Here is a 26,779-nt window from a genome sequence, read left to right on the forward strand (position 1 = left end):
TATACCTATGTTTCAAGCCTTTCCTTGCGATGTTCAATTAACCTTATTTCTTCTTCTCTCGGGTCTTTCTTTTCCCAAACTACCTACGTGCAATTAGGCATATAAACATATATCATATACAGTATGCGCTCCCTTTCCGTGTCATAAGGTAGGCAGGCTAGTCGGTGGTCGCAGCTCATCTTCCCATGTTGATCAGTCTGGGTTCTAGAGCAATACAGTAGTGTAGTTTCGGGGTGCCGGAACGGTGCGGAAGGATGCGGGATAGAGGGGTTTCCCTTGATGGTAAGTAGGTAGGTAATTTGCAGGGTGCGTTTTCGGGAGGCTCGGTCATGTTGAAGACACACGGAAGTTCGGCCGAACGTATGACATTATTTCCTTCCTTGCTTACATCCGGATCCTGCCTGTAGACCATTGCATCCATCTCTATCCTTATTATCACGAACATCTCACAGAGGCTTTTTTTCTCTGTCTAGTATATCGTAATGTGTCTAGAGTGAAACGAGAGAGCTCGTGGTTATGGCATGATTTTTACCCACTCGCCACTGTAGCTAGGTGCCCATCCCAAGACAGCTCGGAGCCCGGAATACTGGGGATAATATTGCCAAGAGACCCGGGTAAATTTTCAATTGCTCACCCGAAATACCCGCATTGTCGCATTGTCGTATCTAAAGCGCTCGCTATGCTACGAAATAACTATGAGGAATGCTCATTATTCAAACTTCTTAAAATGATGAGAATTAGATAGCTATTATTTGTCCAAAGCGATTGGTGAGCGAGACAAGCGCAGCGAAGAGTTTCAGACTAACGGGCGATTGTCTCAAGAAAAAGAAACTAACCAAAGGGAAGAGAGCCACGTATTGTCCACCGCGGACGGAAGTCCGAGGGCATGCTGCATTCTTGAGCACGCCGGAATTATCACTCGTGGCACGGAACTCACGCTAAACTACTTGATAGCAATGCTTACTGATCAAAAATTACCAATACAACCTCTCGTGAGCAATAGGACATGCACTCCTATTTATGGACAATCATCTGGTCGTGGCAAGTAGCACAGCCCTGCCGAAAAGAGCTACTAAGATGTGCAAAGCTACTATAATTCCGTAATTTGTGGCATAAGTCCGCCATGAGTTACCGGCTTTGACGCGCGATACGGATGCGTCGACTTTCGCTGGCCGAACAAGGTCGCCCGTAGATATACCGGATGTTCCACATGACGAGTTCTCCACGCAAAATAATCGCAAGCTTTCTCTAATTGTAAAAGATGACAGACCTAACGCCGCGATTCACTTCATGCATAGACACGTCTCCCGGACGTAGGATCGCAACTATGGCCGACGCCGAGAAGCAAAGGGAATCTCCGGTTCTGCAATGCGGGCGTCACGCGGCTCGGGTAAGCATCGTCTACCCCCGCCAGCGGCGTCAGCTTACTACTGTTGACCACCTTCGCCTCTCTTTCAGTAACATGACAAAGAAGCTCGTGTTCTGTGATCACGATGCGGCTAGAACAGACGCTTCGAACGAACAGGTGGTGTGGGCCACGCACTGCCTTGACGCCGTTAATGGCGGGAAGGGCGACCTGAGGATCGATAAGTTATACGCAGTTGGGAGAGCCTCGTCTCTTGGGGATTCTTGTCTGCTAAACTTCAGGTAGATTCGTCAACTTCGGGAGCAAGTTGTAACGATCAGACTTCGTGTGTTTATGGATTCTACGACGATAACTCCGCCAGGTAGCTTTTAAATCCGAGTGTCACGGAGTTAGCGATCTTTGAGCCATCAATTACCTACCATGCTTGTGTATCTCCAGATCTAGCTCTTACAGAGCTCATGTCACGCCGTATAGATCCTATCCCCACGCAACCGGACAGTCTGTCGACGCTGAATTAAGAGGATATTCACTCTTCCCGTCCCGACATGAGCGGACATCATACCTCTCGTCTTCATCATTTCTCCGTCCTGTTGGCGGAAGCAAAGCCCTATTAGCTAGGCCAGCCCTCCCAATGCTACGGCGATCTCATAGGAAGACGAAAAAGGGGTCTAAGTGCGAAGAATGCAGACGCCGACAGTATGCCATCCCTAGAATCATGTTCTTCCTATTCTAGACGCTCATGAAGGCCATGCTTACCTGTTAGAGCCTCAGGCATGTCTCAGGAGTGCACATAGCTTACGTTTTACCTAAATGAATGATTACTGACTTTAGCGAATTGTAGTATAAGGGCAAGTTTCCAACTTCCTTAATATCCAGTTATGTAGACAATCACAGATATATATGATGGGCATTTCTGTTATCACAGAAATCCGGTGTCTAATATCGATCACATTTTGGCTACGTACGTTTACTCATCCAGACTAACAGGGACATTCTTCCGTCTCCGCAGTGTGACCAACAGCGCCCTAGTTGTATCAATTGTCAGAGTTCAGAACGCGTGTGTACCTATAGATCTACAGCTCAGTCTCAAGCCGTAGAAACATCCTCGGCCCCAGTTCCGTCATCAAATAATCGTACGCCTTCAGTGCCATCGCCACAACAGCATGGGGAAGCAACACAGGGATCACCATCACAGCTGGGGCTAACACAGTCTCACGGCTCACTTGCCCGATCCCTAGATGATCCCCTCGTCAACGTTTTCCATCTAGAGCTCTTCAATCACTTCATACAAGGCACTTTCCTCTTCATCGACAGGGATACGTCCTTCACCGATCAGCTCAAGAGGACAGTCCTCTCCAGCGCGTTCTCAACTCCTTACTTAATGCATGGTATTCTCGCCTTCTCTGCTCGCCATTTGAGCACGAAGGTTTCCGCCGAGAGGTCGCACTACTACCTCGACCAGTCGACCACGTTGCAAACCTGGGCCGTGACCAAATTCAACCCAGCGCCACCAGAGCCTGATCAGGATATCTGCGTCGCTCTCCTTCTCTTCTCTAGCTTGCTCTCCGTGCAGGGTCTCGCTGATCTCGCACCTCTGGTCCATCTTCCACCGGAGCCGTTCTTCATCCGCTTCGGGCATTACTTTGGACTTCATCGTGGTGTAACGACTATCATTGGCGACCACTGGCCTCGGCTCAGGGAGTCTGAGTTACGGGACCTAGTGGAATGGTGCCAGCTCTCGGCCCTAACGAAGGGATTGGGCTCCGAGTGTGATGGAGTGAGAAAATTGGTCGCGCAGTCTACGGATATATCGCCGTCCGCTGCTGAGGCGTATCGTCATGCAATCGAGCAGATACAATGCATACTGGATGGACACAGGATCGGTCAGCCACTGCCCGTATACCATGTCTATTGTGGGTGAACAACAATCTCATTGAGTCTTTTTCTTAAGCTTCCCTTCCCGAAGACTAGAACCTTTGTCGTGCACTCTCTGTCATCTTGCGCCTCGTAAAGCCCCAATCGCGTGTTTGGCAAAAGGCAGAAGCGTTCAATATATCAGGGTTTCCTACTCCCACAGGAAGAAAACACATTTACTGAAACGAAAATAATAAGCTACTTATTCTAACACATTCTATAGTGACATTAGCATGGCCACTTCTCGTCCACGAGAAGCTCGTCGATCTCCTCGTATTACGCCGTCCCGTGGCGATGATTATTCTTGCCTACTACGGTGTTGCTCTAGACTTGTGTCAGGACTTGTGGATGGTTGGTCACATAGGGAAACGGCTTGTCCGTGCCATCGCTGAGCATCTAGGACCAGATTGGGCTGAATACCTTCAATGGCCGTGTGATGTTGTCGGAATTAGTTCTCAGTAGTTACATTTAGCGAGGACAGTGGTTGCTGTCTTGCCAGAAGCAAGAGATAACCTCGGGAGGAAATTGAAATACATATAGAAGTCTTCTCCATGATTGAATGCATTTTCCAGTACTTAGCCCTCTGTTTTTATTGCAGATTTCTTGTTTTCTCAGCTTTCTCTTGTCAATTTCCGCAAGGGTATATGTCATCTATTACAAGCCATCAACTTTCTTACCATCTATTATTTCGTTCCCTATTCATGAGCTGTCGCAAATGCCTAGATTGGTGGTACAACATATTTACACGACAATTTCAGCAAGCAAGAAAATCATGGACAATTTCTAATCCCTCAAGACTTGGTACCATACAATCTCCCATAGGACCTTAACTTCCACGAAACGTGGATTGAGAATGAGGCGGTGGCCCACGCTTCAACGTCCAGAGGTCGAGGAGATATACTAGGCCTCCAATTGAAACAAAACATGTCAATAGAACAATCTAGCTCTGAAGAGAAAGGATTCGTCCATGTCTTCATTCAATGCGTGGCACCCCTGCCAACCCCAGTCAACTCCCCCGGTCCCATCATGCATGAGCGCCGTACAGCTGTAAGTACGTCGTCGGGTGGCGGCAACGTTAATGCAGCTAACCTAAGAGGTAGCTAACCATCTCATGACTTTATTATGCCTAGCTTTATTGTGCTCGGTTTTCGACTCTGATCTCAACCTCATTCTCAGCCACCATTCCAGATCCTCGGCTACCATACCTCCTACCTAGAGCGCGCACGTGCAATAACGTAGTGATATTTAGTTTTCGGCATCAGCGTTTAGAAGCGACTCATTTCATTTATTTTCCTTTGGAATCTCACTGGATCAGCCAGACCAGTTCACGATCTCATCGTCGTTCTTCTCACCGTCATAAGCTTGGGGACAGAGCCCAACTTACATACACACACATCATGGAGTACCAAGCCCCAACACCATCAATCCAGGCCGCTTTCGCCACAGAAAGCAGCCCGCTACCACCACCACCATCACCGCCACCAGCACCACAATCGCAACCGCAGCAGCAGCAGCAGCAGCAACCCATCATCACAGAGCCTTTCGTCGGCACCAGCATAAAATCGATGAAAATAGCTGCCGAGAGCTCGCTGCGCGAATACGCTGCTCTCCAGAAGCAGGGCGCCGTCGCGGGCGGGGGTAACGAAAGATTGCGTCCCCAGGGCGGGCTCGCGGCTTCTGATCTCCGCGCTCTGCGCGCCGAGGTCACCGCCGTGTTGAAGAGGGCGCAGAATGAGCGGTGGCGGAAGTGGTTGCTTGGGGGCATCGTGTGAGTCTTTCTTACTACTGCTTACTTATTCATTATTCATATTCTTTTTTTTTTCGGTCGATTTCACTTGAAGCTACTACTACATATGTCACTCGACTCTTCTCAGGTTTTTGTTTAACCCCTGTATTCGTACCTGCTTTCCTACACTGCCAAACTCAACGAACACATCGTGAATCCATTTGTGAATATTTCCGTACGCTACATCATATATAGAGGGACATTTAAGAGAGGGACGGAGGGACTAGCACAAGAAAATCGATATTTATGCATGCTTGTACGTATAAATTAACCATCTTCCCAAAAAAAAAAGCGCCGCCATCATCCCCGCCGTACGCAAAATCTTCCGCCGGTCCTCCTCGGACGACCACGTGTCGTCTTCCAACGACACGGAGCACGCCTTCCGCAAGAGCAAGTCCCTCATCGCGCGCATCCTGGACTCCGTCCACGTCGAGGGCAAGTCCGGCTTCGCCTCCATCGCCTCCATCGCCTTCTTCGTGCTGGCGGTGCTGTACGTGTTTCAGAACGAGGTCTCGCTGCGCGTGGCGCGGACCGTCTCGAAGAGGTTGAAGACGCTCGTCTCCAAGGTCGAGGACGGCGTCGAGGATGTGGGCGAGCAGGACTTCAAGATCCTGAATGGGTGGCGGTGGCGGGTACTTCTTTGGTAAGGTAGCTTCGGGAAGCTAAGAATGGCAGGAAAGGAAGGAAACATGGTTAGACTATATTCCCAGAGTTGTAGTTGCATTAGAAGATTTTGTGCCCTTTATCTACCTACTGATGTTTTTACACTGGACGCTAAGATCTCTACAAAGTCTAGTTAAAGACAGAGAAAAAAAAAGCTTAACAAATGTCGTTGGTCACCCCATGCCGCTTCCCTCGTGTTGTTTTCCAAGACCGGGTATATACGCCTCCAAAGACCTTGAACCATGCACGCCAATGAAATGCTCGCTCGACTAATATACACCATTCGTATCGCGGTCATTGGTCATGAAATCACCCAGCTGCAGTCGGGTCACGCCTTCTCTGGCACTTCCAACATCGCCTGCCACCCTCAGAATTCCCTGCTCAAAATCTCTCAAGACAGCGACCAGCTCCTGAATCCTTGCGTCCGTTCCGGAAGAGCCACCGTTCTTCGTCGCCATCATTCGCTGCAGTTGCTCAACCAAAGTATCGTGGACTCCATGCATGTGTGATTCGATCTCGGTCAGGTTTCCCTCGTACTTTTTCACCTGCTCACTCATCTCATCGGCCGCCTTAGAGAAGAAGCCTACGAGATCCTGGCCGTCTGTCTCGGCGTTCGCATTTCCAGAGGCTTGCTGCCTCGGCGACCAGAAGCCCGATGTATGATACTGCTGTGGGAGTTTGAGATTATCTATGGCTCTAAAACTCAGACGAGCGTTGTCGGCATCCTGATTAACTAGAATACGGGCGGCCTCAATGGATTGAGCGGCAGCTTCCAAGGCATTTCGAGCGCCATCATACTTTCTTGTGACGAAGGTAACATCGTCAGGGATGGTTTCAAGCATCTCGCGGTGACCAGACATGAAGGAATCGACTTCCTCTTTCCTTCGCACTTGCTCTGCGATAAAATTGTCGGCCTGCTCAATGACCTTCTGGATGTCTTCTTGCAAATCATTGAATCGTGTAGTACCCTTGATATTGGTGATATCAATGCGCACACCAGGGACGGTAGGCTGAGCGTTGGGTTGGCCCATGGTCAAACCGAAGCCAAGACCACCGCCTAAACCGCCGGTAGATTGCTGCTGCTGCTGCTGCTGCTGTTGTTGTTGTTGTTGTTGCTGCGGCTGGCCAAGTGTATTGGACGGGTTTTGAGTCGACTGGCCAAGACCACTATGAGCAGCCACTGGGTTAGTATGTCGAGTGCCCACTGTAGAAGTCAGGGTTGGCAAACTCACAAAAGACTGGGCCGCTGTTGGGTGGTTGCGCCTAACAAATTATTCCCCGTAGCATTGTTGGCAGGTTGGGCAGGTTTAGAGGCGCCACCGAATAAACTTAGACCTCCCCCTGTGCCCGCGGTTGTCTGACCAGTTGACGCGTTGGCATTTCCAAATAAACTGCCGGTGGTCTGGGTTTGAGGTTGTGTCTGAGTCTGAATCTGGGACTGGGGAGCTGATCCGAAGAGGCTCGGTGTAGTCTGGGCAGCAGGCTGGGCCGCAGCGTTGGTTGGGGCAGCACCGAAGAGTGAGGTGGTCGGTTGCGATTGCTGCTGCGTATTGGTGGTAGTGGTGCCGAATAGCCCACCGGGCTTAGGAGTGGAAGCATTATTCGCGGTTTGCTGAGTCGATCCGAACAGACTTCCAGAAGCGGGCGCCTGGCCGGCGGTTGAACCACTGTCGTCATCCAATGCACTTGTCAGTCTCTGGAGCGGCATGGTCGTTGGCGAACAGCGTGGGCATGGACGTATGCAACAGTGGAGAGATGGGGGAAGAAAAAGAGACATAGAGACAGCTGGGTGGAAGGGGGAACACGGAAAGAAGGGAAGGAAGGGATTGAGACACGAGGGAAGTAAGGGATACAGACACACACACACACACACACAAGATGAGGGCGCACAGAGGCGTACAAGTGGACTTACAACATATTGGCAGAGGACGTGTTGATGCTCAAACCTCCGGGACCACTTGCTGACCGAAATAAGGCCATCGGCAGGGCACAGGAAGGCTACGTACAGCTCGGATGGGCTGTGCGACAGTGATGGAATGCTGGAGGGGAAGGAGAGAGGCTCGGTTCGGTCGGCGATCAATCAACAAACTGACGAACAAATGAAGGGATGGTTTGAGCGACTCTGAGCGACGAAGAACATTGGCAGCAATATCCCAATAGTAAATATCAGAGATGATTTTGGTAGCTACCCGGCATGTACCTTGCCTACCTGGGCAGAACCTGGGGGCGCTAAGATGTTTAAATGTGGAGTATGTGCCTGGGTGGGTACCTACAGCACTAAGTACCTACTACGCAGTACATAGTACATCTCTTCTGTACCCGAGGCCTGTACTTACTTAGAGATATGCTGAAATATTGTTTGTATGAACATAAACAGTAGTAAGTAGAGCGGCTATTTCTATAACTGATTGGCTGGATTCTGTGTCCTATCGCGAGGTCTAAGTGTAGGTACACATAAGGTCCCTTAGGTACAGTTACAGTTACTATGTACATACTCAGTAGGTGCAGTTACCTACCTACTGTAGGTACATATACTTCCCTGTTAGGTAAAGGTCAGTCGCTGGTACCGCGCGCAAACAGCTTGGACGCGCTTAAACGCCGCGGGTGCTACCCACTATACTATGTACATGCACACTAGCCCAGGTACCTGCCAGGTAGGTACAGGTCCATCGCATTCCAGCCCTACATTTCAGCTATCCAACAGAACAACCTACCACCTTCGACTTCGACTTCCACATCCACTGTAAAATCAATCAATTGGCAGCAATCATGGATATAGACGACGATGATGACTTCTACGCCCCCGAAGAGCCTACAACACAGGCTGTCGACAACGCTTCAGCTCCCGGCCTCGTTGTTACCAGTACTACCACATCCACCGAGCCGCTAAAGCAGCAGCAGCAACAGGATGGGGACTTAGAGGAGGGCGAGGAGGAAGATGAAGGCGCTGAGATGGAAGATTCCGACTCGGTATGTCATGCCCTATCAGTGTTCCCCTAGCTATGCTTGCGCCCTTGTCATCTGCATCCATAACTAATCCTACAATCTCAGGACATAGATATCATCACCGAACGCAAGGACGGCACAAAGGCCGCCCCACCAACGTGAGGCCCTCTCTACACCTCTTCTCTCTTCTCGAACTCGCCGCTTACATGGCTACGTAACTCTAGGCAATCGCGCTATAGCGACATCAGAAATATTCCTCAACGGTCCACCTCCGCCGACACTTCGACAAAGCCACCCGTCAAAAAGGACGAGTCGTCAACAGGGACTTCCGGCGCCGAACTCCCACCCGTCTCCACCTCCACCATAGATGTCCATGGAGTCCCTATCTACAATCCCGTTGGCAAGCCCATCACTCAGGTCAACATCGATCAAGGTCTGTCGCACAACCGCAATCTTTCTAGGCTAGCACACTAACCATATTGACTCCATCAGACCTTCCCGAAAATGATAAGCCTTGGAGGAAGCCCGGCACTGATCTTAGCGACTATTTCAACTACGGCTTCGACGAGTTCACCTGGGCCCTGTATGCCGCTAAACAGGACAATGTCCGCGCAGAATATAGCCAGGACGCCATTGCCCAGAACCAAAAGAAAATGATGGAAGAGATGCAGATGATGATGATGGGAGGTATGCCTGGCATGGGAGGCGCCGGCGCCACTGGCTCCATGTCTGGTATGCCTGGTATGGACGGAATGCCTCCCGAGTTTCAGGCCATGATGCAGCAGATGATGGCCTCGGGCATGGACCCCAGCCAAATGGATCCATCAGCCATGACCGCCATGTTTTCGGGGATGCAAAACTCCGCTGGCGGTGGTGTGGCGGGCCAGGGTGGCCAGAACCAGAACTTTGGCGCTGGCGGTGCCGGCAACCAAGGCCAAAACTTCGGCTATGACCAAGGTATGGGACGTGGCGGTGGTGGCGGCTTTGGTCGAGGCCGTGGCGGTAGGAGGAATTGGTGAAAATAACGAAAGTCCTATCTTCTCCTTATCTCAACTATACCGTCCCAAGCAACTCCTCTGGAGCTTGCATAGGTGTCTTTAAAACAAGGCAGTTGCACAAACTCATGTCAAGGCTGAGGCTTCTCGTCTATGACTACGACTAGACATTAAAGTGGTTGGCCAGCAACTTGCTACAATAACATTCAGGGATATGGCAGTTGTCGTCATCAGCGATAGCTTGGTATACATCCGTACACATGCCATCACACACAAGTCGGATGCCAAGAGCTGAAAGAAGACCAAGCAATCACTCAAAACTCCATCTTCAATACTACAGCTAAGGGGTTACAATCTTGCTGAACTAGAAGGATTGTATAGCAAAGGGATGAGAAAAAAGTCTCCCAGTGTCTCCTGGCAGCTCTGGTGGATCAAGCTAGTTGAAGCAGCCTTGGGAGATATGCTGTACTTTCCCTTGAAGTGTGCGTGCAAGCATACCCAATGGCTTGTTCAATACTAAATAGAGTGTTTAAGTATGCAGTTGGGTTCCTAGGTGCAAATATAAAACATAATTCTCAACCCAAGTAAATCAATTTTCACATAGAGTTATCTGAGCTAACAAAGATTGTGTATGTGTTATCTCTGTTCTGTGTTCTTGTTGCAGCTATCCTATGTTGCGTGTCCGTGTATGTGCGTAGTACAAGGGGCCATGTATTGGTAGCGTGATTATCTTGCTCCCAGCTGGTGAATTGGCATGGATTTCGATGAGGATTCTTTTAGCATTCCAGCTTATCTATGGGCATATAATCTTTGTTGCAATTTAGGTTACCCTAGCAGTTCAAATAAGCAGGGACGAAACACCGGAGTAAATGTCTTGTTTACTGCACTGGATAGTTAAGTGTTCACCAGTGGATTTCTGGATCTCTTCTAGGCCCTAGCACTCTTCTGGGGATGTGGGTTGTGCTGGTGAGCTCTATAAGAAGATGTATACTGTTGCGATATAATATCTTCTGGAACAAATTGTAGGTGTGGGTATATATGAGTATTGGATATAGGCTTCATAGAATATGTGCAATATTAAGATAACTTGACCTGCATGCCCTTTTGTTAGATAGTTAAAACGCGACTAGACACCTTGATTCATGGCCTGTGTTGGCATATATAGCGGGACTACTAGGTCAATGAGTACCCGATGCGCTTTCAATTTTACTCGCAGCCTTTAAAACTTTGCACAGTAATCAAATTCTTGTTAGACCCCTATTACCCCTGAACAGGTCTATGGCGGCCTTTATAGTTGAAATTGAGTTTTCAACACATTTATATGAGTCTAAGAGGCTGCTAGGAGTATAAGAAATTTTAATTCACTGTCGTATGGAAGCTATAAGTTGGGAGATGAAGTGCCAAGTCAACCGACAATCTTTACTACTATACTGTCATCGGTGATCGCCCTGGTCTTTTGGGTCATGTAGTTTCCGACCCACTGAAACTTTCACGGTAACGGTTCTCCTGAGTGGCTTGTGATTTGGTCTGTCAAAAGGGTTGATGTTGCCTTGGATGAGAACATGTTCTAAAATATGCGTTGCTGAGGTTCTGTATTAGCTTTCCTTGTAAATTTTCACGCATGCATACAATAGACCTTATTAGGGGTCCGTAGACAAAGGAATAAGGAGGTAGCATGTATTAAGTCAGAAGGAGTCAGAATGCCTTCAAAGTCCTGACCCCTTTAGACTTTGTGCCGGGATGAGGGCCCTACTGTATACTTTATAACGTGCTCCTGACAGGTCTCATAGTGCTATGGTGTTGTTCTTTATTTCTTTCCTTTTCTTCTTCTATTATTAGCACCTACTGGTACGATATGGTTGTTTAGTTCTGGCACTCGGGACAGCCCACATAGTACCAACAGAATAATAATACTTACCTAGAGGCATGGAAGTGCCACTAATGTTAATCAAGTATCAACTAGATAGATGGGCTTCAACATCTACAGGGCAAGGTTAGCGGCACCCCAGATTGAGCAATTTCATAATTGACGTTTTCAGAAACCACAGAATCTGACTGCTATACACGCTGCTTACCTACCTAATCAAGGTAGACGGTTGTAATTCTCCAGAGCTGTTTTGTCCAAGCGGGCGCCAGTTCCCTGGGTCCTCTCCTAGTTGCAATAAGGCACCGAGATAGCGATCACAAACCGGTTATTCTCTCGGAGATGAGGCTCAGGTAGCTACACAAAGAGTAACAAAGGGCGCATGATCTGGCAACTTGCAGTAGTAGATGTTGGAAATTAACACGGTGTGCACCACGGAAGTGAGGCACGTGCGCCTCTCCACGGCAGACTGCTCATATCTACACGCTGCAAGAGGGGATTGCAAACAATGTGGTGAGCTGGCCAATTAACGCACAAAGCGAATGACGCTAGAACGATGAAGACTTGACCATCTCGGGAAAATCCTCTACGTACCGAGTCTTCGGAGTCCCTCGGTGCATGTGCCCTTTTACAAGTGCAAGAGCCTCAGCTCACTGTCTTCCCCTAGGTACCTCGTTTATTCGGCTATTTGTTTATTCGGTCAGTCAGGCACATGTAAATGTAACAGTCGCTTGTGTGTGAGCTGGTACATCAGAGCACCTAGGCTTGCTCCCCGATGTTCGGCCTACAGCTCTAGATGTCTTGCCATTTCTCTAGTTACACCCAAGCACAGGTTTGAGCCAAATACGCATGTAAAGGTTTACATAGTTATCGTATCGGCGAATGATCGTCCGAGCTAGCACACTGTTGGACCAAATCATCTCTTCTCCTTCTCCTTCCCCTTCCTTCTCTCACGTTCGAGCCATCCAACCTTCACCCCTTTCCATGTCAATGCCATTTCACAAGTTCTGAGAACAACTGGTACGTGAGAACACTGCATAACGTGGTTTGTACAATACACACCATGCAACCATAGTTTCCAGCAGTTCCGAGAGGAGTATTCTGCAAATTAATCTCAACCAGTGCCTTGTATGGGCATTGAATTCCATACACTGAAGCTATCGCCGGCTCACGTTCCAACCAAGTCATTCCTAAGTCACTCAAAATTCATCCCCTGATTCAGATGTTTTGGTAGCTTTCTTGTACCACTATTAAATTCAAGGGCCATCTATAAAACAAATATGAGTTGAACTGACTTCTAGGATACAACCCACGGTGATCTCTGATCACAACAGGAGAGAGTTTACTTCAATATCACTACCCTCACATTTGCCCAGTAGATTAATTACTGACTCTATATACGATGATCATCCGTCAGACACAAGGAAGCTAATATGACAGTGAGTGAGAATCGTCAAAGGGTGAGTATATTGGAAACGTATAAGATATACACAGCCCTTGGAACGACTATTACTATCCTCTATCACTACGATCTTATGACATTGGATACAACGTAGATACTCAACATGACTAGAACAGCGAGGCAGCCTCATGGAACAAGTCGGCGCTACTGTATCCGAACCTCTAGTTGCACCTAGTGTGCCAATTATGCAGCGATAGGTTGGACAGCAAAACGGAGAGGCGGAGCGAAAGCTCATCGCTCAACCTATGAGATCACCTCTCGGTAGATTATCAAATCAAGCCCTGCCTTGACCCGAATAGTGACAGCTACACCGGCCGTATGAAGGCTGGCGGCTAGATGACTTTCGGTCCATCTGTGTAGCCGCACCCCAGTACCGGTACTTCTTCATCGTTCGAGCAGTTGGGCTGGGACATGTCGCGTACACCTGCTCCTGGGAGCTCTCGGTTGTCAACCCGGGTCCACTCCGTTTCCCACCCACTTGTCCATGTACCTCCTCGACAGAAGCGCCCAGAACAACCATCTCCGCGTTGTACTGCTTGGTGTAAGTCACTACGTACCATATTCTAATCCTCTGTTGCTGAGGACTTCTTCATCCTCGCTTTCTGATCTCCCTCTACCATCCTACCACAATCACTACCCAAGGACTCCAACCTGGAAACAACAAATCTCGTATCTTCCCCCTTTGGATGTGTGTCCTATCTCCCTCTCATAACACCTCTATTTCTTCAAGTTGTTCTCCTATCCTCACTTCTTCATGAACATCTTCTAATACCTTCTCTTCACGCCGAACAGGTAAGCTCCATTCCATTTTGTTTTCACAAGCACATCTTACACCAGAGCCTTCATCACTTCCCCTTTCCAACACAATCAAGTGTTCAGACCATACGAGTCTTCTCCTCTCCATCCATCTCATATACAACGGCTCAACCACATGCCTAAGACAACCACTCGGCTACCTCTCAGTCATATATTACTCCTCATGTGGAATGAAGTTCCGTCATTTCTATAACAACTGTCCTCTCTACATTAGGTGTATCCCTTGCGTTCTCTAGGTGTCTGTTTACCCTCAAACCTTGACATCTCTCCATTCGGACGATTCACTCTTTCGCGAGCCCAAAACTTAACCTTCAAAGTCTTAGGTTCCATGTATCACTCAAGATTCTACTAGAATCGAAGGTAGGCCTGCAACTCTTATTCATATTTCCCCAATTCCTTGAAAGAATTTCTAGTTATTTTTCGTCGAACATTGGCAGAAAGTGCTGTGTGGAAGGGAAGCCTATTCCATAAGTTACCATCCCATCTCCACACTCTGTAACACCACACACTCTTGCACTCTCCCCTAACACTGCTCTCTTCTCTCTAACAATCCTCTTTAAATCGTCTGCTCTACACTAAAAGCCGTTGTCTCTGGTCCCTCAGCCCTTGAAAATCTATCTCAAGGGGTTGTTACAGTTTGTCCCCCGGCACAAAATCATTCTCGAAACTTATGTTTTGATCGATCAGCATTCCTCGATTTCCTGGAGATACCAGCCAAAACTTCTTGATCTCATCCCTTCTCCTTATACCATAACACTCAGCCAGTGTCTTCACAAGATCATTTGTTCCCATGATAAATCTATGCCTTGATCTCTGCAATTCTTCATAGGCTAACCCAGATCAAAGGGAGGCAGCTTATAAGGCAAAATCTTGCCTTAGCAGCCAGTCATAATCCTTACTCTCAGTTGAACAAATCTATTGCCTAGTTATGTTGCTAATGGTTTGATCTAGGGGTTCGTTTACTGGACTCGGTTTCACGACTACACGGTTGTACCCTCCCTAGAAGCCTTTCGGTTTGCCAGACTTGTCCATTAGGAACGAATCTAGCTTCTAAATAAGCGCCTGATTACACTTCTTTCTCGGTGTCTGAAGTCGTGCTGGCAAACGAGTTGTTGTCTTCGATCGACTTGCATCTCAGTGCAGCGTTGACTACAAACTCAGCCAGTAATCATAGTACCTAAAAGTCGACTCAAATTCCCCCTTTCCTAGTTTCCTATATTGACCTCGCGTCAATTGCTCCTCTGGCTCGACTCTATATCGATGACTCAAGAAGGAAGTCTACAGGTATAATTCTCAATACCTTATTTGGGCACTTTAAGTATACAAAACGCACAACAGGGTGAGATTGCAGACTAACAATTTATAGGCCACTGCTCACTTCGACAACGTAATACAACGCCGTTGGGAGTTCTGTGCGCACTCTTTGTCTCTCCTCAGCCGACAAACTGAATAAACTAGATATAAAGGATACTTGCCTCCAGATATCCCCGGTAAGCTCACTTTCTCATCTTCGATGTCTAATCATGAATCATGTATATGTAAATAAGACAGATTGTGCAGATAGGATAGACGCGTTTGTCTATCAAGATGCCTGAATAGTCTGGGAATATTGCGATTTGCAAACCTGCCAGGATGCTCTGCAATTTCTAATATTGCACACAGGTTTTCACCCAACCATTGGTTCCGATAGCTGACACGACAAAGATGCCACGCGTATTGCCAAATGGCGGCCCGCGGCCGCCAGCTAATGGAGAAGATATGGCGTCTCAAATTTCCGCCCCTGGACCAATGACGCAGGTCCAGAGAAGGGGCAATCAGGCAGGCCCAAGTCTATTGCCAGTTGCTCCAGACACCATTTTCCCTCATCCCAAACGAATCGCAGACGCGGCAAACGTCTGCTACCGGCCGGTCTTCCAGAATCGTGCTAAGGCAGAGTCGTTTTGCCAGTATATGATGTCAAAATACGACAAAACCGACACTTCCACCGCAGATATCCCGGACCTGGATGTTGAAGGTGAAGGCCACGAATGGATTGAACGACTCCATAACGCGGTGTATGATTTCTCGGGTATTTTGGAATTGAAGGAAGCCGAGTATTACAAAAAACTCACGAAAGACTATTATAACGAAGGTGCCATGCATTGGATGCTGTGGAAATTGCTTGTAGGCCACCACCAGATCCCGAGCCCCATGTGATGAGATTAACACCTGAATAGAATTGCGTTGTCGAAGCCCAGCATGGAATTAACCTGTTACCTCCATGGTATACCCCTGATGGACCGCATTACAGATACTATCCGTCTTTCGCTGAACGGTTCAATGACGTTGTGGCAGGTCTCAGGGTGAGTGTTGGTTTCCAAGCTTATTACTCTTAACTAATGTGTGATCTGGTAGGAGTCCAAATCCACTGTCATCTCTCTCTTCAAGAACGATGAGTTCCCAGCCAGGCTTGCCTGGAATCCACCAAAAGAGTACAAAGTAAGCAACAATCTTTCATGCTTGACGTTTATATACAAAGAACCTCTATTGACAGACAATAGCGTAAGGTTGACAATCTAGGCCAGAACGATGAAAAGAGTGATTGGAATGCTGTTAAAAACGAGGTGAAGAAAACGATGGGGATCCACCGCAACCAGAAGGGGGAATTTCAAGATAAAGTGAGTACCAAAATAATTGTTGGAATTGCTATCCCCCTCGGCCAGGCACGTATATCAACGTACAGGGGTTGGTCATGTTGCTAACGGGTGGATGATTCTTTCACAGGATGGAAATATCATTACAGGCAAGATGTCACATAAGACGGAGCTCGCAGTCTCACGAAGTACTGCTTTCAAGCGCCGTCGGGGATCTAAAAAAGCTACGACCATCAGCAAACTTGCTCCGCCAACCAAACCTACTGGTGAGCTGAAGCTCCTGGACCCCGCCCCTATCGAAAGGAGCCAAGGCTCAAAGGCAGAGGCACAGCCCAAGCCACCCATACCAGAGGAGCATGTAGATGGTCCTAGTCCCCCGCCACCTGAGACATCTAAACGGAGAGCCAAGGGCAAGAGAAAGGCCAGATCCAAGGCTTCTAAAGGAGGAGAAGAACGACCACATCCCCGACGTGGCCGAATTTTGTCATCACCACCACCTCATGGATCCTTGGACGCAGAGGCAGGCTCAGTTGCGCAGGCATCCACATCCTTGCAGACAGCCCTGCAGATTCACCCACCCGAACCGTTCGCATCGTCCCAGCAGATACAGATGCCCCAGCAAGGATACATGGAGCAGCAGCAGCAGCACGTTTTTCAACAGATGCCCATGCCTCCTTACTCCTACCCGCCCTTTCAGCCTCAACCCCAAATGCCAATGGCCGACGCTCAGTATGCGCCCCCTGGGGATGCCATGGCCCAAGGCAACAACAAAAGGCGCCGGCTCGAATATGAACCATTGACACACTATGCCCCGAGTGCCCCTAGCGCTTGGACGGGGTATGTTCCTCACACAGATGCTTATACCTACCAAAGCGAATTCCCAGCACAACAGCTCGGAGCCCAAGGCCAACTGCAAGGATACAACAATTTCGCGGGCCAGGTTCCCGACCCTTCCGATGATCCTTTCTGGGTTCCGGACTTCTTTGGGCCTCAGGAGTAGCCGCAGCTATACTGATCTGTGACTGGCAGCTGGCCAAGATCCAGCTCTCCCATTTCATCACCGCCCCTGTCAGTTAATGCCGCTATTCTCAGCATAGACTGTCACATTCCATCTCTAGAGGAGATGATTGGGTGCTTGCACAATACGCGTGAGCAGTTTGAGTGAGACTCGCATAGATTTCAGCCTCTCTTCTTTTTCTTCTTCTTGATATGTGCTTCTGAGAAGTTCATCCACGCTTCGCTTCTCCTTGCATCGGTTTCCTTTGACAGGTTTCTCAGGCTTGCTTCTCCCTGCGTTTTTCTCCTTTTCATTGATCTTTCAAGCTCTGCAATTCTTCACTGCGCAGCTTTTGACAACGCTGCTGCATCGTCTCAAAACGGTTAGAGGCTCGACTTACCACCTATTCCAGACGCACATCATGCCTTCAAGGGCTCTTGCAGTCTAAACATGGGTCTGCAATGGATGCTGTGGGTTAAGAATTGTGGATATGAGCTTCGAGTTGGCACGACATGGGCGTAGACTCGCATGCAGCAATCTTGCTTCTTTCTCGAGAAGATTTCGACCAACTGACCTTTCACTCTTGCTTCTCCTTTGTGTTATTATATCGGTCGATCTTTCACCTTTCGCGCAGTTTTTCCCTGCACACAAAACAAGCCCTTGGCGTGATGCGCTAAGACATGGGCATGTGTGCGCGTGCAATACTCTTCTGGCCATGAGCAGATTGCATCCTAATCTGTCCAGTGCAATGCAAAACAGAAGAAATGGATCTGGCCTTTTATGCTACTGATGATATGATGATGGACGGACGATAATGGATGTGTCCATGTGGCATGAATAATGAGAGAAAGAAGAGATAATTTGCGGTGGGAAAAGGAAGAAGACCATGGACAGACCTGATGGCAGCTATTAATGAATGAACGAGCTGCATGAGGCTATCCATAGCCCCGCGATTGATTTGTTTTCTGACGCTTGGTCCATGGCAGAAGCCGTCCTAGACATGCGTTGATCACCTTTGATAGCTCCGCTTAGCTAGTGTAATAGTAATTTTGCCCAAAATCGTCCTGCTGATGATGTAATATGTATGACCCGCACTCGTAAGAAGCTGATTGAAATTATCCCTGACTATTTCCGTTGCAAGACGAAGATTTGTAGTGCAAACTTCATATACTCAACAGAATCAGTATAGTAGTTCACGATGGATCTATAATAGGCTAGCAATTGCTTCGGTTATGCCACAGGCTTTTGGGCACGTATCATCATCGAAGCTCCCGGAATTCTCTGGAGTAGACAAGGGATATACCAGGCCAGGACCCTCTTTCTAGCGATGGCCAATAAAGTCTCAGGCTACCGCACGTTTCTGGTAATCCGCGGCGCCACCCGCTTTCGATCCCCAGGCCAACGAACCAATGCCGCCTCATTCCTCCACCACGAGGTGGCAAGACAGATTCCAGGTGTCGGAGGGTGTGACCTAGGTCCGGGAAGAACGGTCTAATGCGACATCTCTCGCAGACTCATTCCCTCGGGGACGGAATACTTACTGTTGTCGCCTACTACTATACCAACATGGGTGCTTCGCTATGTCCTATTCGGCGCTGAGCTGAGGTAGTTCTCGTCTGATATGAGTTTGGAGGACTAAATACACATTCAGGTTGCTCGTGATCAGCTTAACCACCACGTGCGTTAGCTATGAAGCCTGTCACTGGGCTGAACACTAGTTCCCGAAACACCGACCAGCAGATGCTTGATTGATAGCGCCGTGTTGTACCAATGTCGTGATCCACTATGCCCCTCTATCCGGCATTGTCGCAACTTGAGCTGGTCTAATCATTTCGAAGTGCTATGCAATTCTACACACGCATTGGTTGGTAAAATGTTCGTAGGTACATGATAAGCATGTACCTATGGAGCCAATGTGGGCGCGGTAGGCCGGAGTTAGAGGGAGGGGCCTTCTTGGCGATGGACAGCGACAGCATCATTGAGTCGGAGACACTGCATGCTCAGTAGTGGCATATAAGGTCCTGGGTGTCTTGGGTCCTAAGACCCAGTGAGCCCTACCATCTCACTACATGCCAGTGTATCCAAGACCATGTATCTAGTTTGACGCTCTCGGGGGGACAATCTTAAGTTTTAGAATCTCGATTACCATATATCAGCCTCACAACAAGACTCGGGCAATTCTTCTCACCAGACTTGAGAGTGGTCGTATTGTCCTACTGTTGTTGGCCGATCAGACTCGAATACAACAACGGAAGACTCAGAACGATGACCATGTCCGTCTCCCTACCCGCTGGGGCCATTGTCGCCGTCCCGACTAAGATTCCTATCGACATATCTCCCTACGGCTCTCGGATCTTCACCACCCTGATGTCTGCCCTGGGCCTTGCTAGCTATTTTCAGCAAATTTTTGGCAGGGTCTTATGGTCTCTCTCTCTCCAAGTCGCCTTGTTGGCCTCGGGCGTCTTGGGGTTCAGTCTGTTTGTATCCATGCAGACGTGTCAAGCAACTGGGCTCGTGGTTTACCACGCCATCAAACTCTTTGAGCAGGCAATACGGAGGCTGTGGGACAGCGCACAAATACGACGGCTGAGAAAGAAGATTGAGTTCGAATTCTTCACACTGATACTTGGCGCTGGAGGGAATAACCTGTGTCTGATAGTATTCTGGCCCGGCTGGGCCATAATCGGTCTTGCTATATTTGCGTTTTCGGCGTTGACTGTGGGATGATTGACACTTTGTTTAGCCCAGTGAGTCTTGAGTTGTTCATTCTGTCGATCGCATTATACTGGCTGCTAACGTGTGGAAAGGGTCTCTCTTGAATTCCCTCTCTGCTTTTCGTTTTCTGCTTCCTGTGATACCCAACAAAGTACTAGACGATTCGATCGGTTTGCTTATGTTTTTGCTTTTCCCTCTCTTATTCTTCAAGAATAGAAGAATGTGTTACCACCAGTATCGCGCCTGACTTCCTTCTGATAATCCTTCTCCGGGTCGAAATCCTGCCACATGCTGGCGGGATAAATGTGTTTGTTACGCTCGTACCATCTTCGGTCCACTACTCTGGTCATGGTCGGATCATCGGATGCACCTTCGAGGGTCTCGGTTGGGGCTTGTGTACTAGTGGCAGAGAGAGGGGTGTTAATTGGAAGCGGTTGATCATCAATGGCAGCTGCATGTTTCAGTGGTATCGATGCGTCGGCGTCGTATTTGAATAAGATAGTTCCATTTGGTCCCAAGGTCTTGTTCATGATGAAGAACAGGAAATCATAATGCTAGAAGTATTGTCAGCTAGTCCTCACTCAACCTTCCTTTCGGTGTTAGAAATATGTTCAAGAAGTAGACTCACGTGTGGAATGATGACATTGCCTCGCACCATCATAAGATCGTCCACACCGACCCGCGCCCACTCTCTCCGAGCGTTGGCCTTCTCACCAACGCCGAGATCCGCTCCGACTTTCCTGCTCTTATCCAGGAATTGCCACACGAAGTCGCCCTTCTTAACGCGCACTGTGCCTCCGGGAATGTTTGATCCATCGTAGAAGACGAATGGTATCGCGATTTCGGCGGCTTTGACTCGCTCCTGGCGCTGGAGAAACTCTCGCCTAAGAAGGTCTCTCTCGGCAGCCTCGCGGCGCAATGCTGACTTGGTAACAGCTCGGGGAACGACCGAGACAGATGAATTGACCTTGAACTTGGCCTTGCTCGTATCCTTGTCGGCAGGCGTTCCTTCGTCCTTTCCCGGAGTCACGTTTCTAGCATCTGTCGCTCCCTTGTCCTCCTCATTTCCGCCCTCGTTCTCGTCCTCATCGTTACCAAACGACAGCTTGACGCCAACGTTTCTCTTCTTCTTTCTTTTCTTAGGGGGCGCCGCAGGGTCACTCGCGGGATCAGGTGTGCTGGTCAAGGAGCGGTCCGGTGTGGGTGTTGAGATGGGTGAGCCTGACAGGGCAGCTTCGCGGGCCTCGCGCTCCTGTTGTTCTAGAACCTCGGCACGGCGTTTGCGAAAATCGGAGAGGGCTACAAGACCAACAGTGTTGTTAGAAATGCGCTGCTGCGTAGTCTTGTTTTGCGACGTGAAGCGCGAGTCCGACGCCATGACGCCAGATGTTTTTGTTGAGTATTGGGGTGAACGTGGCTCAGCAAAGCAGCAAATGCAACCTTAGGTAGGTACCTAGGTACCTAGGTAGTCGGTACTTAATCCTGGCTTAGTAATGTATGTGGCGGTGTGCGGATGGCTCGTGGCGTAGCTTGAACATCAACCAGTTTAGGTACTTAGGTGTTTCCAAGATTAGGTTGAAATAGAGAGAGATGCCCTTCTTTGAATCAAATATTGATAGCAGAAATTTCAGTTCGGCGGGAAACCATGCAAATGCTGCAGGTTTCCTTGCGGCCCCACGTGATATCAATGCTGTATATGGAAAGTTATAAAGAGGAATGCTTCCAAATTGTAAATTACATACTCAACTAGGTAGTAAGACCTATAATTACTAGGTCCTGTATGCCTAAATGAAGAACTATGAAACCTGGAGATAAATTTGAGAAATGGCATTGCTAAACTGATATCTCAGGTTCACTGGCATGTGTACCTATTGTTTTATAAATCTACCAAGTTTTCGTACAGAGATGCCATTGGCTAGATCAAATGTATCTATATATGAATGGTAAATACAAGCAAATATAATATTAATCATAATCGTAGCAATGCTAAACTAATCGTTGGTATCTAGAGAGTCTGCGTCTCGACGGCAATAAATTTGATCCCTTGCACAGTGTCTACAGAGACTCGTTTGCATCAGATGACTTAAGCCCTACTACGATACATCACTATCTGACAGCAAAGACCTACATGATGTTGTACTCATAATCGTGATGTCTCAGCTTTTTGATGAAGGCAAAGTAACACTCACTTCATCCGTGTGCAGGAACACAGGTTACCAAGGCACATAGCATGTTAGGCTTGCTGTGCTCATACTAGAATATGCAGGGAAGTGGAAGGGGCGTAGAGGGCCAGGAAGTTCCAATACAGTCAACAAGCTTCTTCTAGAGTACATAAACGCACATGCCTTCTAGAAAGAATCAGTTTACATCATAGTAGGTGGCAGATCTCACACCAATGTAATATGTATGAGAGAAAGGCTGCATCTACCATCATCGTCTAGTGGTTTAGGATACCAGGTTTTCATATACATAGAGATTTTCTGGGGACCGGAGTTCGAACCTCGTGATGGTGCTTTTCTTTCCTTTTTCTCCCCCCTCCGCCCTTTTTGCCAAAGCAGATCGCGAGACACTGGTTCTGTACCACCTTGTGACTCTTTGACCGTGTCCCTATATTCTTTGATCAATAGTAGACGCCCCCTTTATGAAACACAGCGAATATCGATTAGCAAGCCAGCCCACCGAGTTTCGAGTCCCTCATGTTGGTAATTCCAAATCGCAGGTTATGTACCTACCTAGTACGTATTTAATTGCCTTTCTATCTCAGCTTGTTAATATATCTCATTCCTCTCCTCCTCCTCATCCTCCTTCAGTCCATAAAAGTAAGAAGATTAGCTCTCTACATTGCCCCCTTATGCATAATCTCAAATGGAATCAATTTGGTGGCGCTACCTACCCGACCAACCTGCTTATGGGATGTTACTTCTTTTCCAATCCAATAATTAATTGACTCCACTGTTATCATGGCCGTAATTATATGTCTTTATGGTTCCCCTACCCGTGACTTGGGAGGAACCAGCTGTTGAATAGGTGCTAAGGTTTCTAGTGTCTCACACAACTGATTCGAGGGAAAACAGCCACCTTGGTCATATACCCATATCCCTTATCAAGAAGCGGGTTTTACTAACATAGAAAAATCGCTATGACTACGGAAATTGGGATCCTATTGCTGGCGGCACATTCACCAGAGCACCTGATCATCACGTGTCAGGTGCGCCGAACACGGTCTATGCGTCCAGTATGCAGGCCTCAGCGACGGGACAGATTCATGCTACCCAACCCTTATTGATGAAATATATTGGTAACCGTCGAAGGCTCAGGGGTGTGAGCTCATGATTGTATAGATCGTAGTTGATACTACAATCAAAAGCCTTCGCATTTGAAAGCCGATTCCCAGGTAAGGGTTGTTAATAAGATCTCTATCTATACACGAAACTCCAAAGATCCTTCGAGTAAAATAAGAGCTGATGAGACACCTGAAACTGAGATTATTCAGACTACACTAATCTGCCGTAGCTACCAAAGGCTCTATGGTCCATTTAGTCCTCTCCCTGACCATGATTCCATATACAGTCGGGTCAGCCTTTCTAACCCCGGAGGTCTGTCTTGATATCTCATATCAGCCATGGCTAAATGGCCCCATGTTCCAATGTGAGGCCCATTTATTGCTTCTGTTGCTTATAATTACAATAGAAACCTGCAGTTACTTCGAGCACGGAAAAGGTGTCGAGGACGCCATAGGGTAGAAAGAGTTTGTCGCATGCCCTCCTTCAATATAGAGAGAAAAAGGAACCGTGGCTGTCATAGCAAATTTTATTTTTGATTAAGGATGCCCCAACGTCCCAGGAGGCGCGAAATAATACCAGGAACCACATTAACATTGTACCCTATGCCGATGAGACGGAGATTACCTGTAAGTTGTATAGTGTGTCGGTAACGCAACAGTCCTCGAACGTGAAAGGTTGAATACTACATTGAAACACATACTGGAGACTGTCACTAAAGCATGGAAGGGCGCAGATTCGGAGGATTTCGATGGCGCTACTCCAGTCCTGGCAGAGGAGCACATCGCAGCATTACGCTCGTGCAGCAACGCTGGGCATGGGGTGTTCCCAAGAAACATCCTACATACCCTCCCGGCAACTGATCTAAAGTCTAATTTAATAGAGCATCAACAACCACTCCTCGGCCAATAAGTTTCAGTAGAAAGTCTTCAACCAAATAGTCACCGAACCAAGTATTCTATGTCTCAATAGAGCCTAACAAAGGTAGGTACATGTAGTAAATAGTCTGCTAATATATCCTCGATAATTCTAGGGAAGCTTAATTTAAGTACTATGTAGTGCAATTAGTGCCGAACGAAAATTAATTCAGTAAGAACACTGGCGTCGAGAAGAACCCTCTTTCGTCGCTCTTGTTCCCCTTTCCCATGTTGTAAGTCAAGATGATCTACACCTCCCCACAACCTGCATAGTGCATACCAACACAGCAAAAAGCAGAATCAAAAGTCATTTTCACTCTAAGAGGCTCAATCGATCAGTCCCTGAGTTTTCTTCAAGCGCACCTTCATATCACGATCTGGGGGCATAGCTATAACACCTGCGTAGTACTGGTCATCATGTGCCTCCCTGTCTGACTTCGTACCATTCATATTGGTCCACTCGACCAACTCAATGTCAAACTTGGTGATGAAGAGCGCAACTGCTATCAAAATCTCTTGCTTGGCGAAATGGCGGCCTGGGCATACCACATACCCGCCACCTGTACTCAAAAGTTAGTCATTTTATATTAGTCACCGATAACTCAACAAGTCACTGACCGTAGGGGAAAAATGACGTTGGCCGACCTCGCATGGAAAATTGCCGTTTCCCAACTTCTCCATCCGCGTCAGCGTACTTAATGTGTCGCTCGGCCCAGAATTCTGACGCAGGGTGCTCTTCAGTCCCCCACACAGACTCATCGAAATGTGCGATATTAGAACTGGATTGGACCAGGGACCCTGAGGGTATTTTATATCCATCTATCTCTACAGGACGCATTGCCTCGCGACTGATTGTGAAAGATACGTGTAGTCTGAGTATCTCTGTATATATCGACTGCAGGAGAGGCTGTGATGTGAGCTTTTGTGGGTTCAGGAAACGTCTACCTTTATTAGCATCGAATGCGAAGGCTTCTAATACCTCAGCTCGGGCATCTTGCATAAGAGACTGGTCCTTGATGAGTTCTATGAGTATCCATGTAGTGATGGGGACAGTGTTGCCGTGAAGACTTGATAAAATATTTAGTATAGATAAACAGGAAATATATCGATGGGGAGCTTCTGACCCAAACAAAGTGCCGAGGACATGGCCAGCTAAAGCCTTATCCGAGAACCCCGCAGCACGAAGCCACTTTGCTGTCTCTCGAGAGAGGCGGGAGCCCCAATGGGGATCCCAATCCGCGTCAGATGCACCTGGGTTTAAATTCTTCCAAGCGGAATCAACATATCTCCTAGTCATGCGATGTAGTCGAGCGCGAGCTAGGTAAGGAACAGGGTCCAACCATTTTGGAAGGCCCCAAACCAGCTTTCCGCCGAAAGGATCAAAGGCCCAGTAGCATTCACTAAAACCCGAGTTAAGCTCCAAGATTCGCGAGCCGAAGAAGGAGAGAGTCGCGCTTTCTGTCATTGTGAGCTTCAAGGTCGAGAACAAACTAACTGTCTCAAACTCTTGAAGGTTCAGGTCCGTTTTCTCATCAAAGAACCGATAAAATCCGTCAGCCAGTGCTTGACAATGTCTCTGTTGGGTGAGAAACTCCACATAGAGGCGCTGATGACCTAGCCAGTATCGCTGGCTTTCAGGAACACGTTCACTTCCTGGCGCTGGTGTTTCAAGACGGCCGGATTTATCATTGACAAATTTCTGGATTTCGCTTTTCGTCATTTCCCAGTGTTTATCCATTAGTTGAATCTGCAGCCAGTCACCACCAAGGGAATGTGGCGACCCCAACAATGCTTGCACATTCTTGGTGCCGGTCACGATATAACCTCGCGTAGGTCCAATGTAAAATTTGATGATATTACTCCTATTTTTTTCAAGAGTTTCTCTACAATTTTTTAGAAAGTTAGCTGTAAAGTCTTGGCGGTATTCTAGGAGTGCAACCTACTTCACACGATCCATGAAACGTGATACGTTGGTTAGGTATTGGTACCCATTCGAGATGAATGGAATCCTCTCTGGGAGGCTCGGCGGCTCTTTCTGGTCAGGAGCCCTCAGATAGAGTGCAATTACTAGTGCAGCGACGAAGACAGGAAGGCATATAATCGGAATGCCAAGCCCCTCGCCATTGAGACCGTAATTTCTAGCCATTATATCTGGAATTTCGGGGTTCTTTTTCTCTTTCTCTGATTGTCCTTACAAAATCATGTGCGGCGACGGTGTAGTCGCGACTTGGTCTGAGATCAGATATTATTGACGAGTCTTACATTACCGGAACCGATCAAACCTGTTTGATCTCACATTTGGCCTGGTTCCCCTCATGCACGAGCATCGCCAACTATGAGTTTGCATAACTATGGTGACTCGACTTACTGTTAAGCACACTCCGTGCCTGTTATTATTGAACACTCCCTTTTCATCTAGTTGAC

The 26,779-nt window shown here is 48.0% G+C and overlaps 8 protein-coding genes and 1 non-coding gene across 9 annotated transcripts; 6 read left to right on the top strand and 3 right to left on the bottom strand.

Moving 5' to 3' along the window:
- The first annotated feature begins 1,457 nt into the window (after positions 1-1,457).
- F5B22DRAFT_620060 (uncharacterized protein) lies at positions 1,458-4,181 on the top strand. The gene is made up of 4 exons (XM_047975813.1): positions 1,458-2,062; positions 2,208-2,214; positions 2,376-3,279; positions 3,504-4,181. Exons 1-4 carry the CDS (start codon positions 1,998-2,000, stop codon positions 3,740-3,742), a joined length of 1,215 nt encoding a protein of 404 aa, XP_047827675.1. The 5' UTR covers positions 1,458-1,997; the 3' UTR covers positions 3,743-4,181.
- A 54-nt stretch (positions 4,182-4,235) lies between these two features.
- On the top strand, positions 4,236-5,856 carry F5B22DRAFT_388965 (uncharacterized protein). The gene is made up of 3 exons (XM_047971382.1): positions 4,236-4,327; positions 4,411-5,048; positions 5,359-5,856. Exons 1-3 carry the CDS (start codon positions 4,307-4,309, stop codon positions 5,711-5,713), a joined length of 1,014 nt encoding a protein of 337 aa, XP_047827676.1. The 5' UTR covers positions 4,236-4,306; the 3' UTR covers positions 5,714-5,856.
- Positions 5,857-5,998: 142 nt separating this feature from the next.
- F5B22DRAFT_649804 (uncharacterized protein) lies at positions 5,999-7,437 on the bottom strand (the record flags this gene model as incomplete). The annotated part of the gene is made up of 2 exons (XM_047979222.1): positions 5,999-6,896; positions 6,962-7,437. The coding sequence occupies 2 exons, from the start codon at positions 7,435-7,437 to the stop codon at positions 5,999-6,001; spliced, it is 1,374 nt and encodes a 457-aa protein (XP_047827677.1).
- A 978-nt stretch (positions 7,438-8,415) lies between these two features.
- On the top strand, positions 8,416-10,273 carry F5B22DRAFT_620065 (Fip1 motif-domain-containing protein). Its single transcript, XM_047975814.1, has 4 exons — positions 8,416-8,699; positions 8,781-8,833; positions 8,900-9,108; positions 9,168-10,273. The coding sequence occupies exons 1-4, from the start codon at positions 8,499-8,501 to the stop codon at positions 9,692-9,694; spliced, it is 990 nt and encodes a 329-aa protein (XP_047827678.1). The 5' UTR covers positions 8,416-8,498; the 3' UTR covers positions 9,695-10,273.
- A 5,243-nt stretch (positions 10,274-15,516) lies between these two features.
- Positions 15,517-17,445, top strand: F5B22DRAFT_649806 (uncharacterized protein; the record flags this gene model as incomplete). Its single annotated transcript, XM_047979223.1, has 5 exons — positions 15,517-15,975; positions 16,029-16,154; positions 16,207-16,290; positions 16,353-16,469; positions 16,576-17,445. 5 exons carry the CDS (start codon positions 15,517-15,519, stop codon positions 17,443-17,445), a joined length of 1,656 nt encoding a protein of 551 aa, XP_047827679.1.
- A 1,877-nt stretch (positions 17,446-19,322) lies between these two features.
- Positions 19,323-20,482, top strand: F5B22DRAFT_389013 (uncharacterized protein). The gene is made up of 2 exons (XM_047971383.1): positions 19,323-20,189; positions 20,250-20,482. Exon 1 carries the CDS (start codon positions 19,708-19,710, stop codon positions 20,167-20,169), a length of 462 nt encoding a protein of 153 aa, XP_047827680.1. The 5' UTR covers positions 19,323-19,707; the 3' UTR covers positions 20,170-20,189; positions 20,250-20,482.
- F5B22DRAFT_620067 (XAP5-domain-containing protein) lies at positions 20,168-21,574 on the bottom strand. The gene is made up of 3 exons (XM_047975815.1): positions 20,786-21,574; positions 20,251-20,711; positions 20,168-20,190 (listed from the first exon to the last, which is right to left on the bottom strand). Exons 1-2 carry the CDS (start codon positions 21,533-21,535, stop codon positions 20,364-20,366), a joined length of 1,098 nt encoding a protein of 365 aa, XP_047827681.1. The 5' UTR covers positions 21,536-21,574; the 3' UTR covers positions 20,168-20,190; positions 20,251-20,363.
- Positions 21,575-22,583: 1,009 nt separating this feature from the next.
- Positions 22,584-22,669, top strand: F5B22DRAFT_t154. The gene has a single exon. It is a non-coding gene; the product is annotated as a tRNA-Glu (tRNA).
- A 1,506-nt stretch (positions 22,670-24,175) lies between these two features.
- Positions 24,176-26,711, bottom strand: F5B22DRAFT_620070 (cytochrome P450). Its single transcript, XM_047975816.1, has 4 exons — positions 26,299-26,711; positions 25,480-26,238; positions 24,974-25,422; positions 24,176-24,915 (listed from the first exon to the last, which is right to left on the bottom strand). Exons 1-4 carry the CDS (start codon positions 26,499-26,501, stop codon positions 24,683-24,685), a joined length of 1,644 nt encoding a protein of 547 aa, XP_047827682.1. The 5' UTR covers positions 26,502-26,711; the 3' UTR covers positions 24,176-24,682.
- Between the last annotated feature and the right edge of the window lie 68 nt (positions 26,712-26,779).

This window comes from Xylaria bambusicola (genome assembly GCF_022495145.1).
Source record: "Xylaria bambusicola strain CBS 139988 unplaced genomic scaffold F5B22scaffold_46, whole genome shotgun sequence".
In the NCBI taxonomy this organism is placed as follows: domain Eukaryota; kingdom Fungi; phylum Ascomycota; class Sordariomycetes; order Xylariales; family Xylariaceae; genus Xylaria; species Xylaria bambusicola.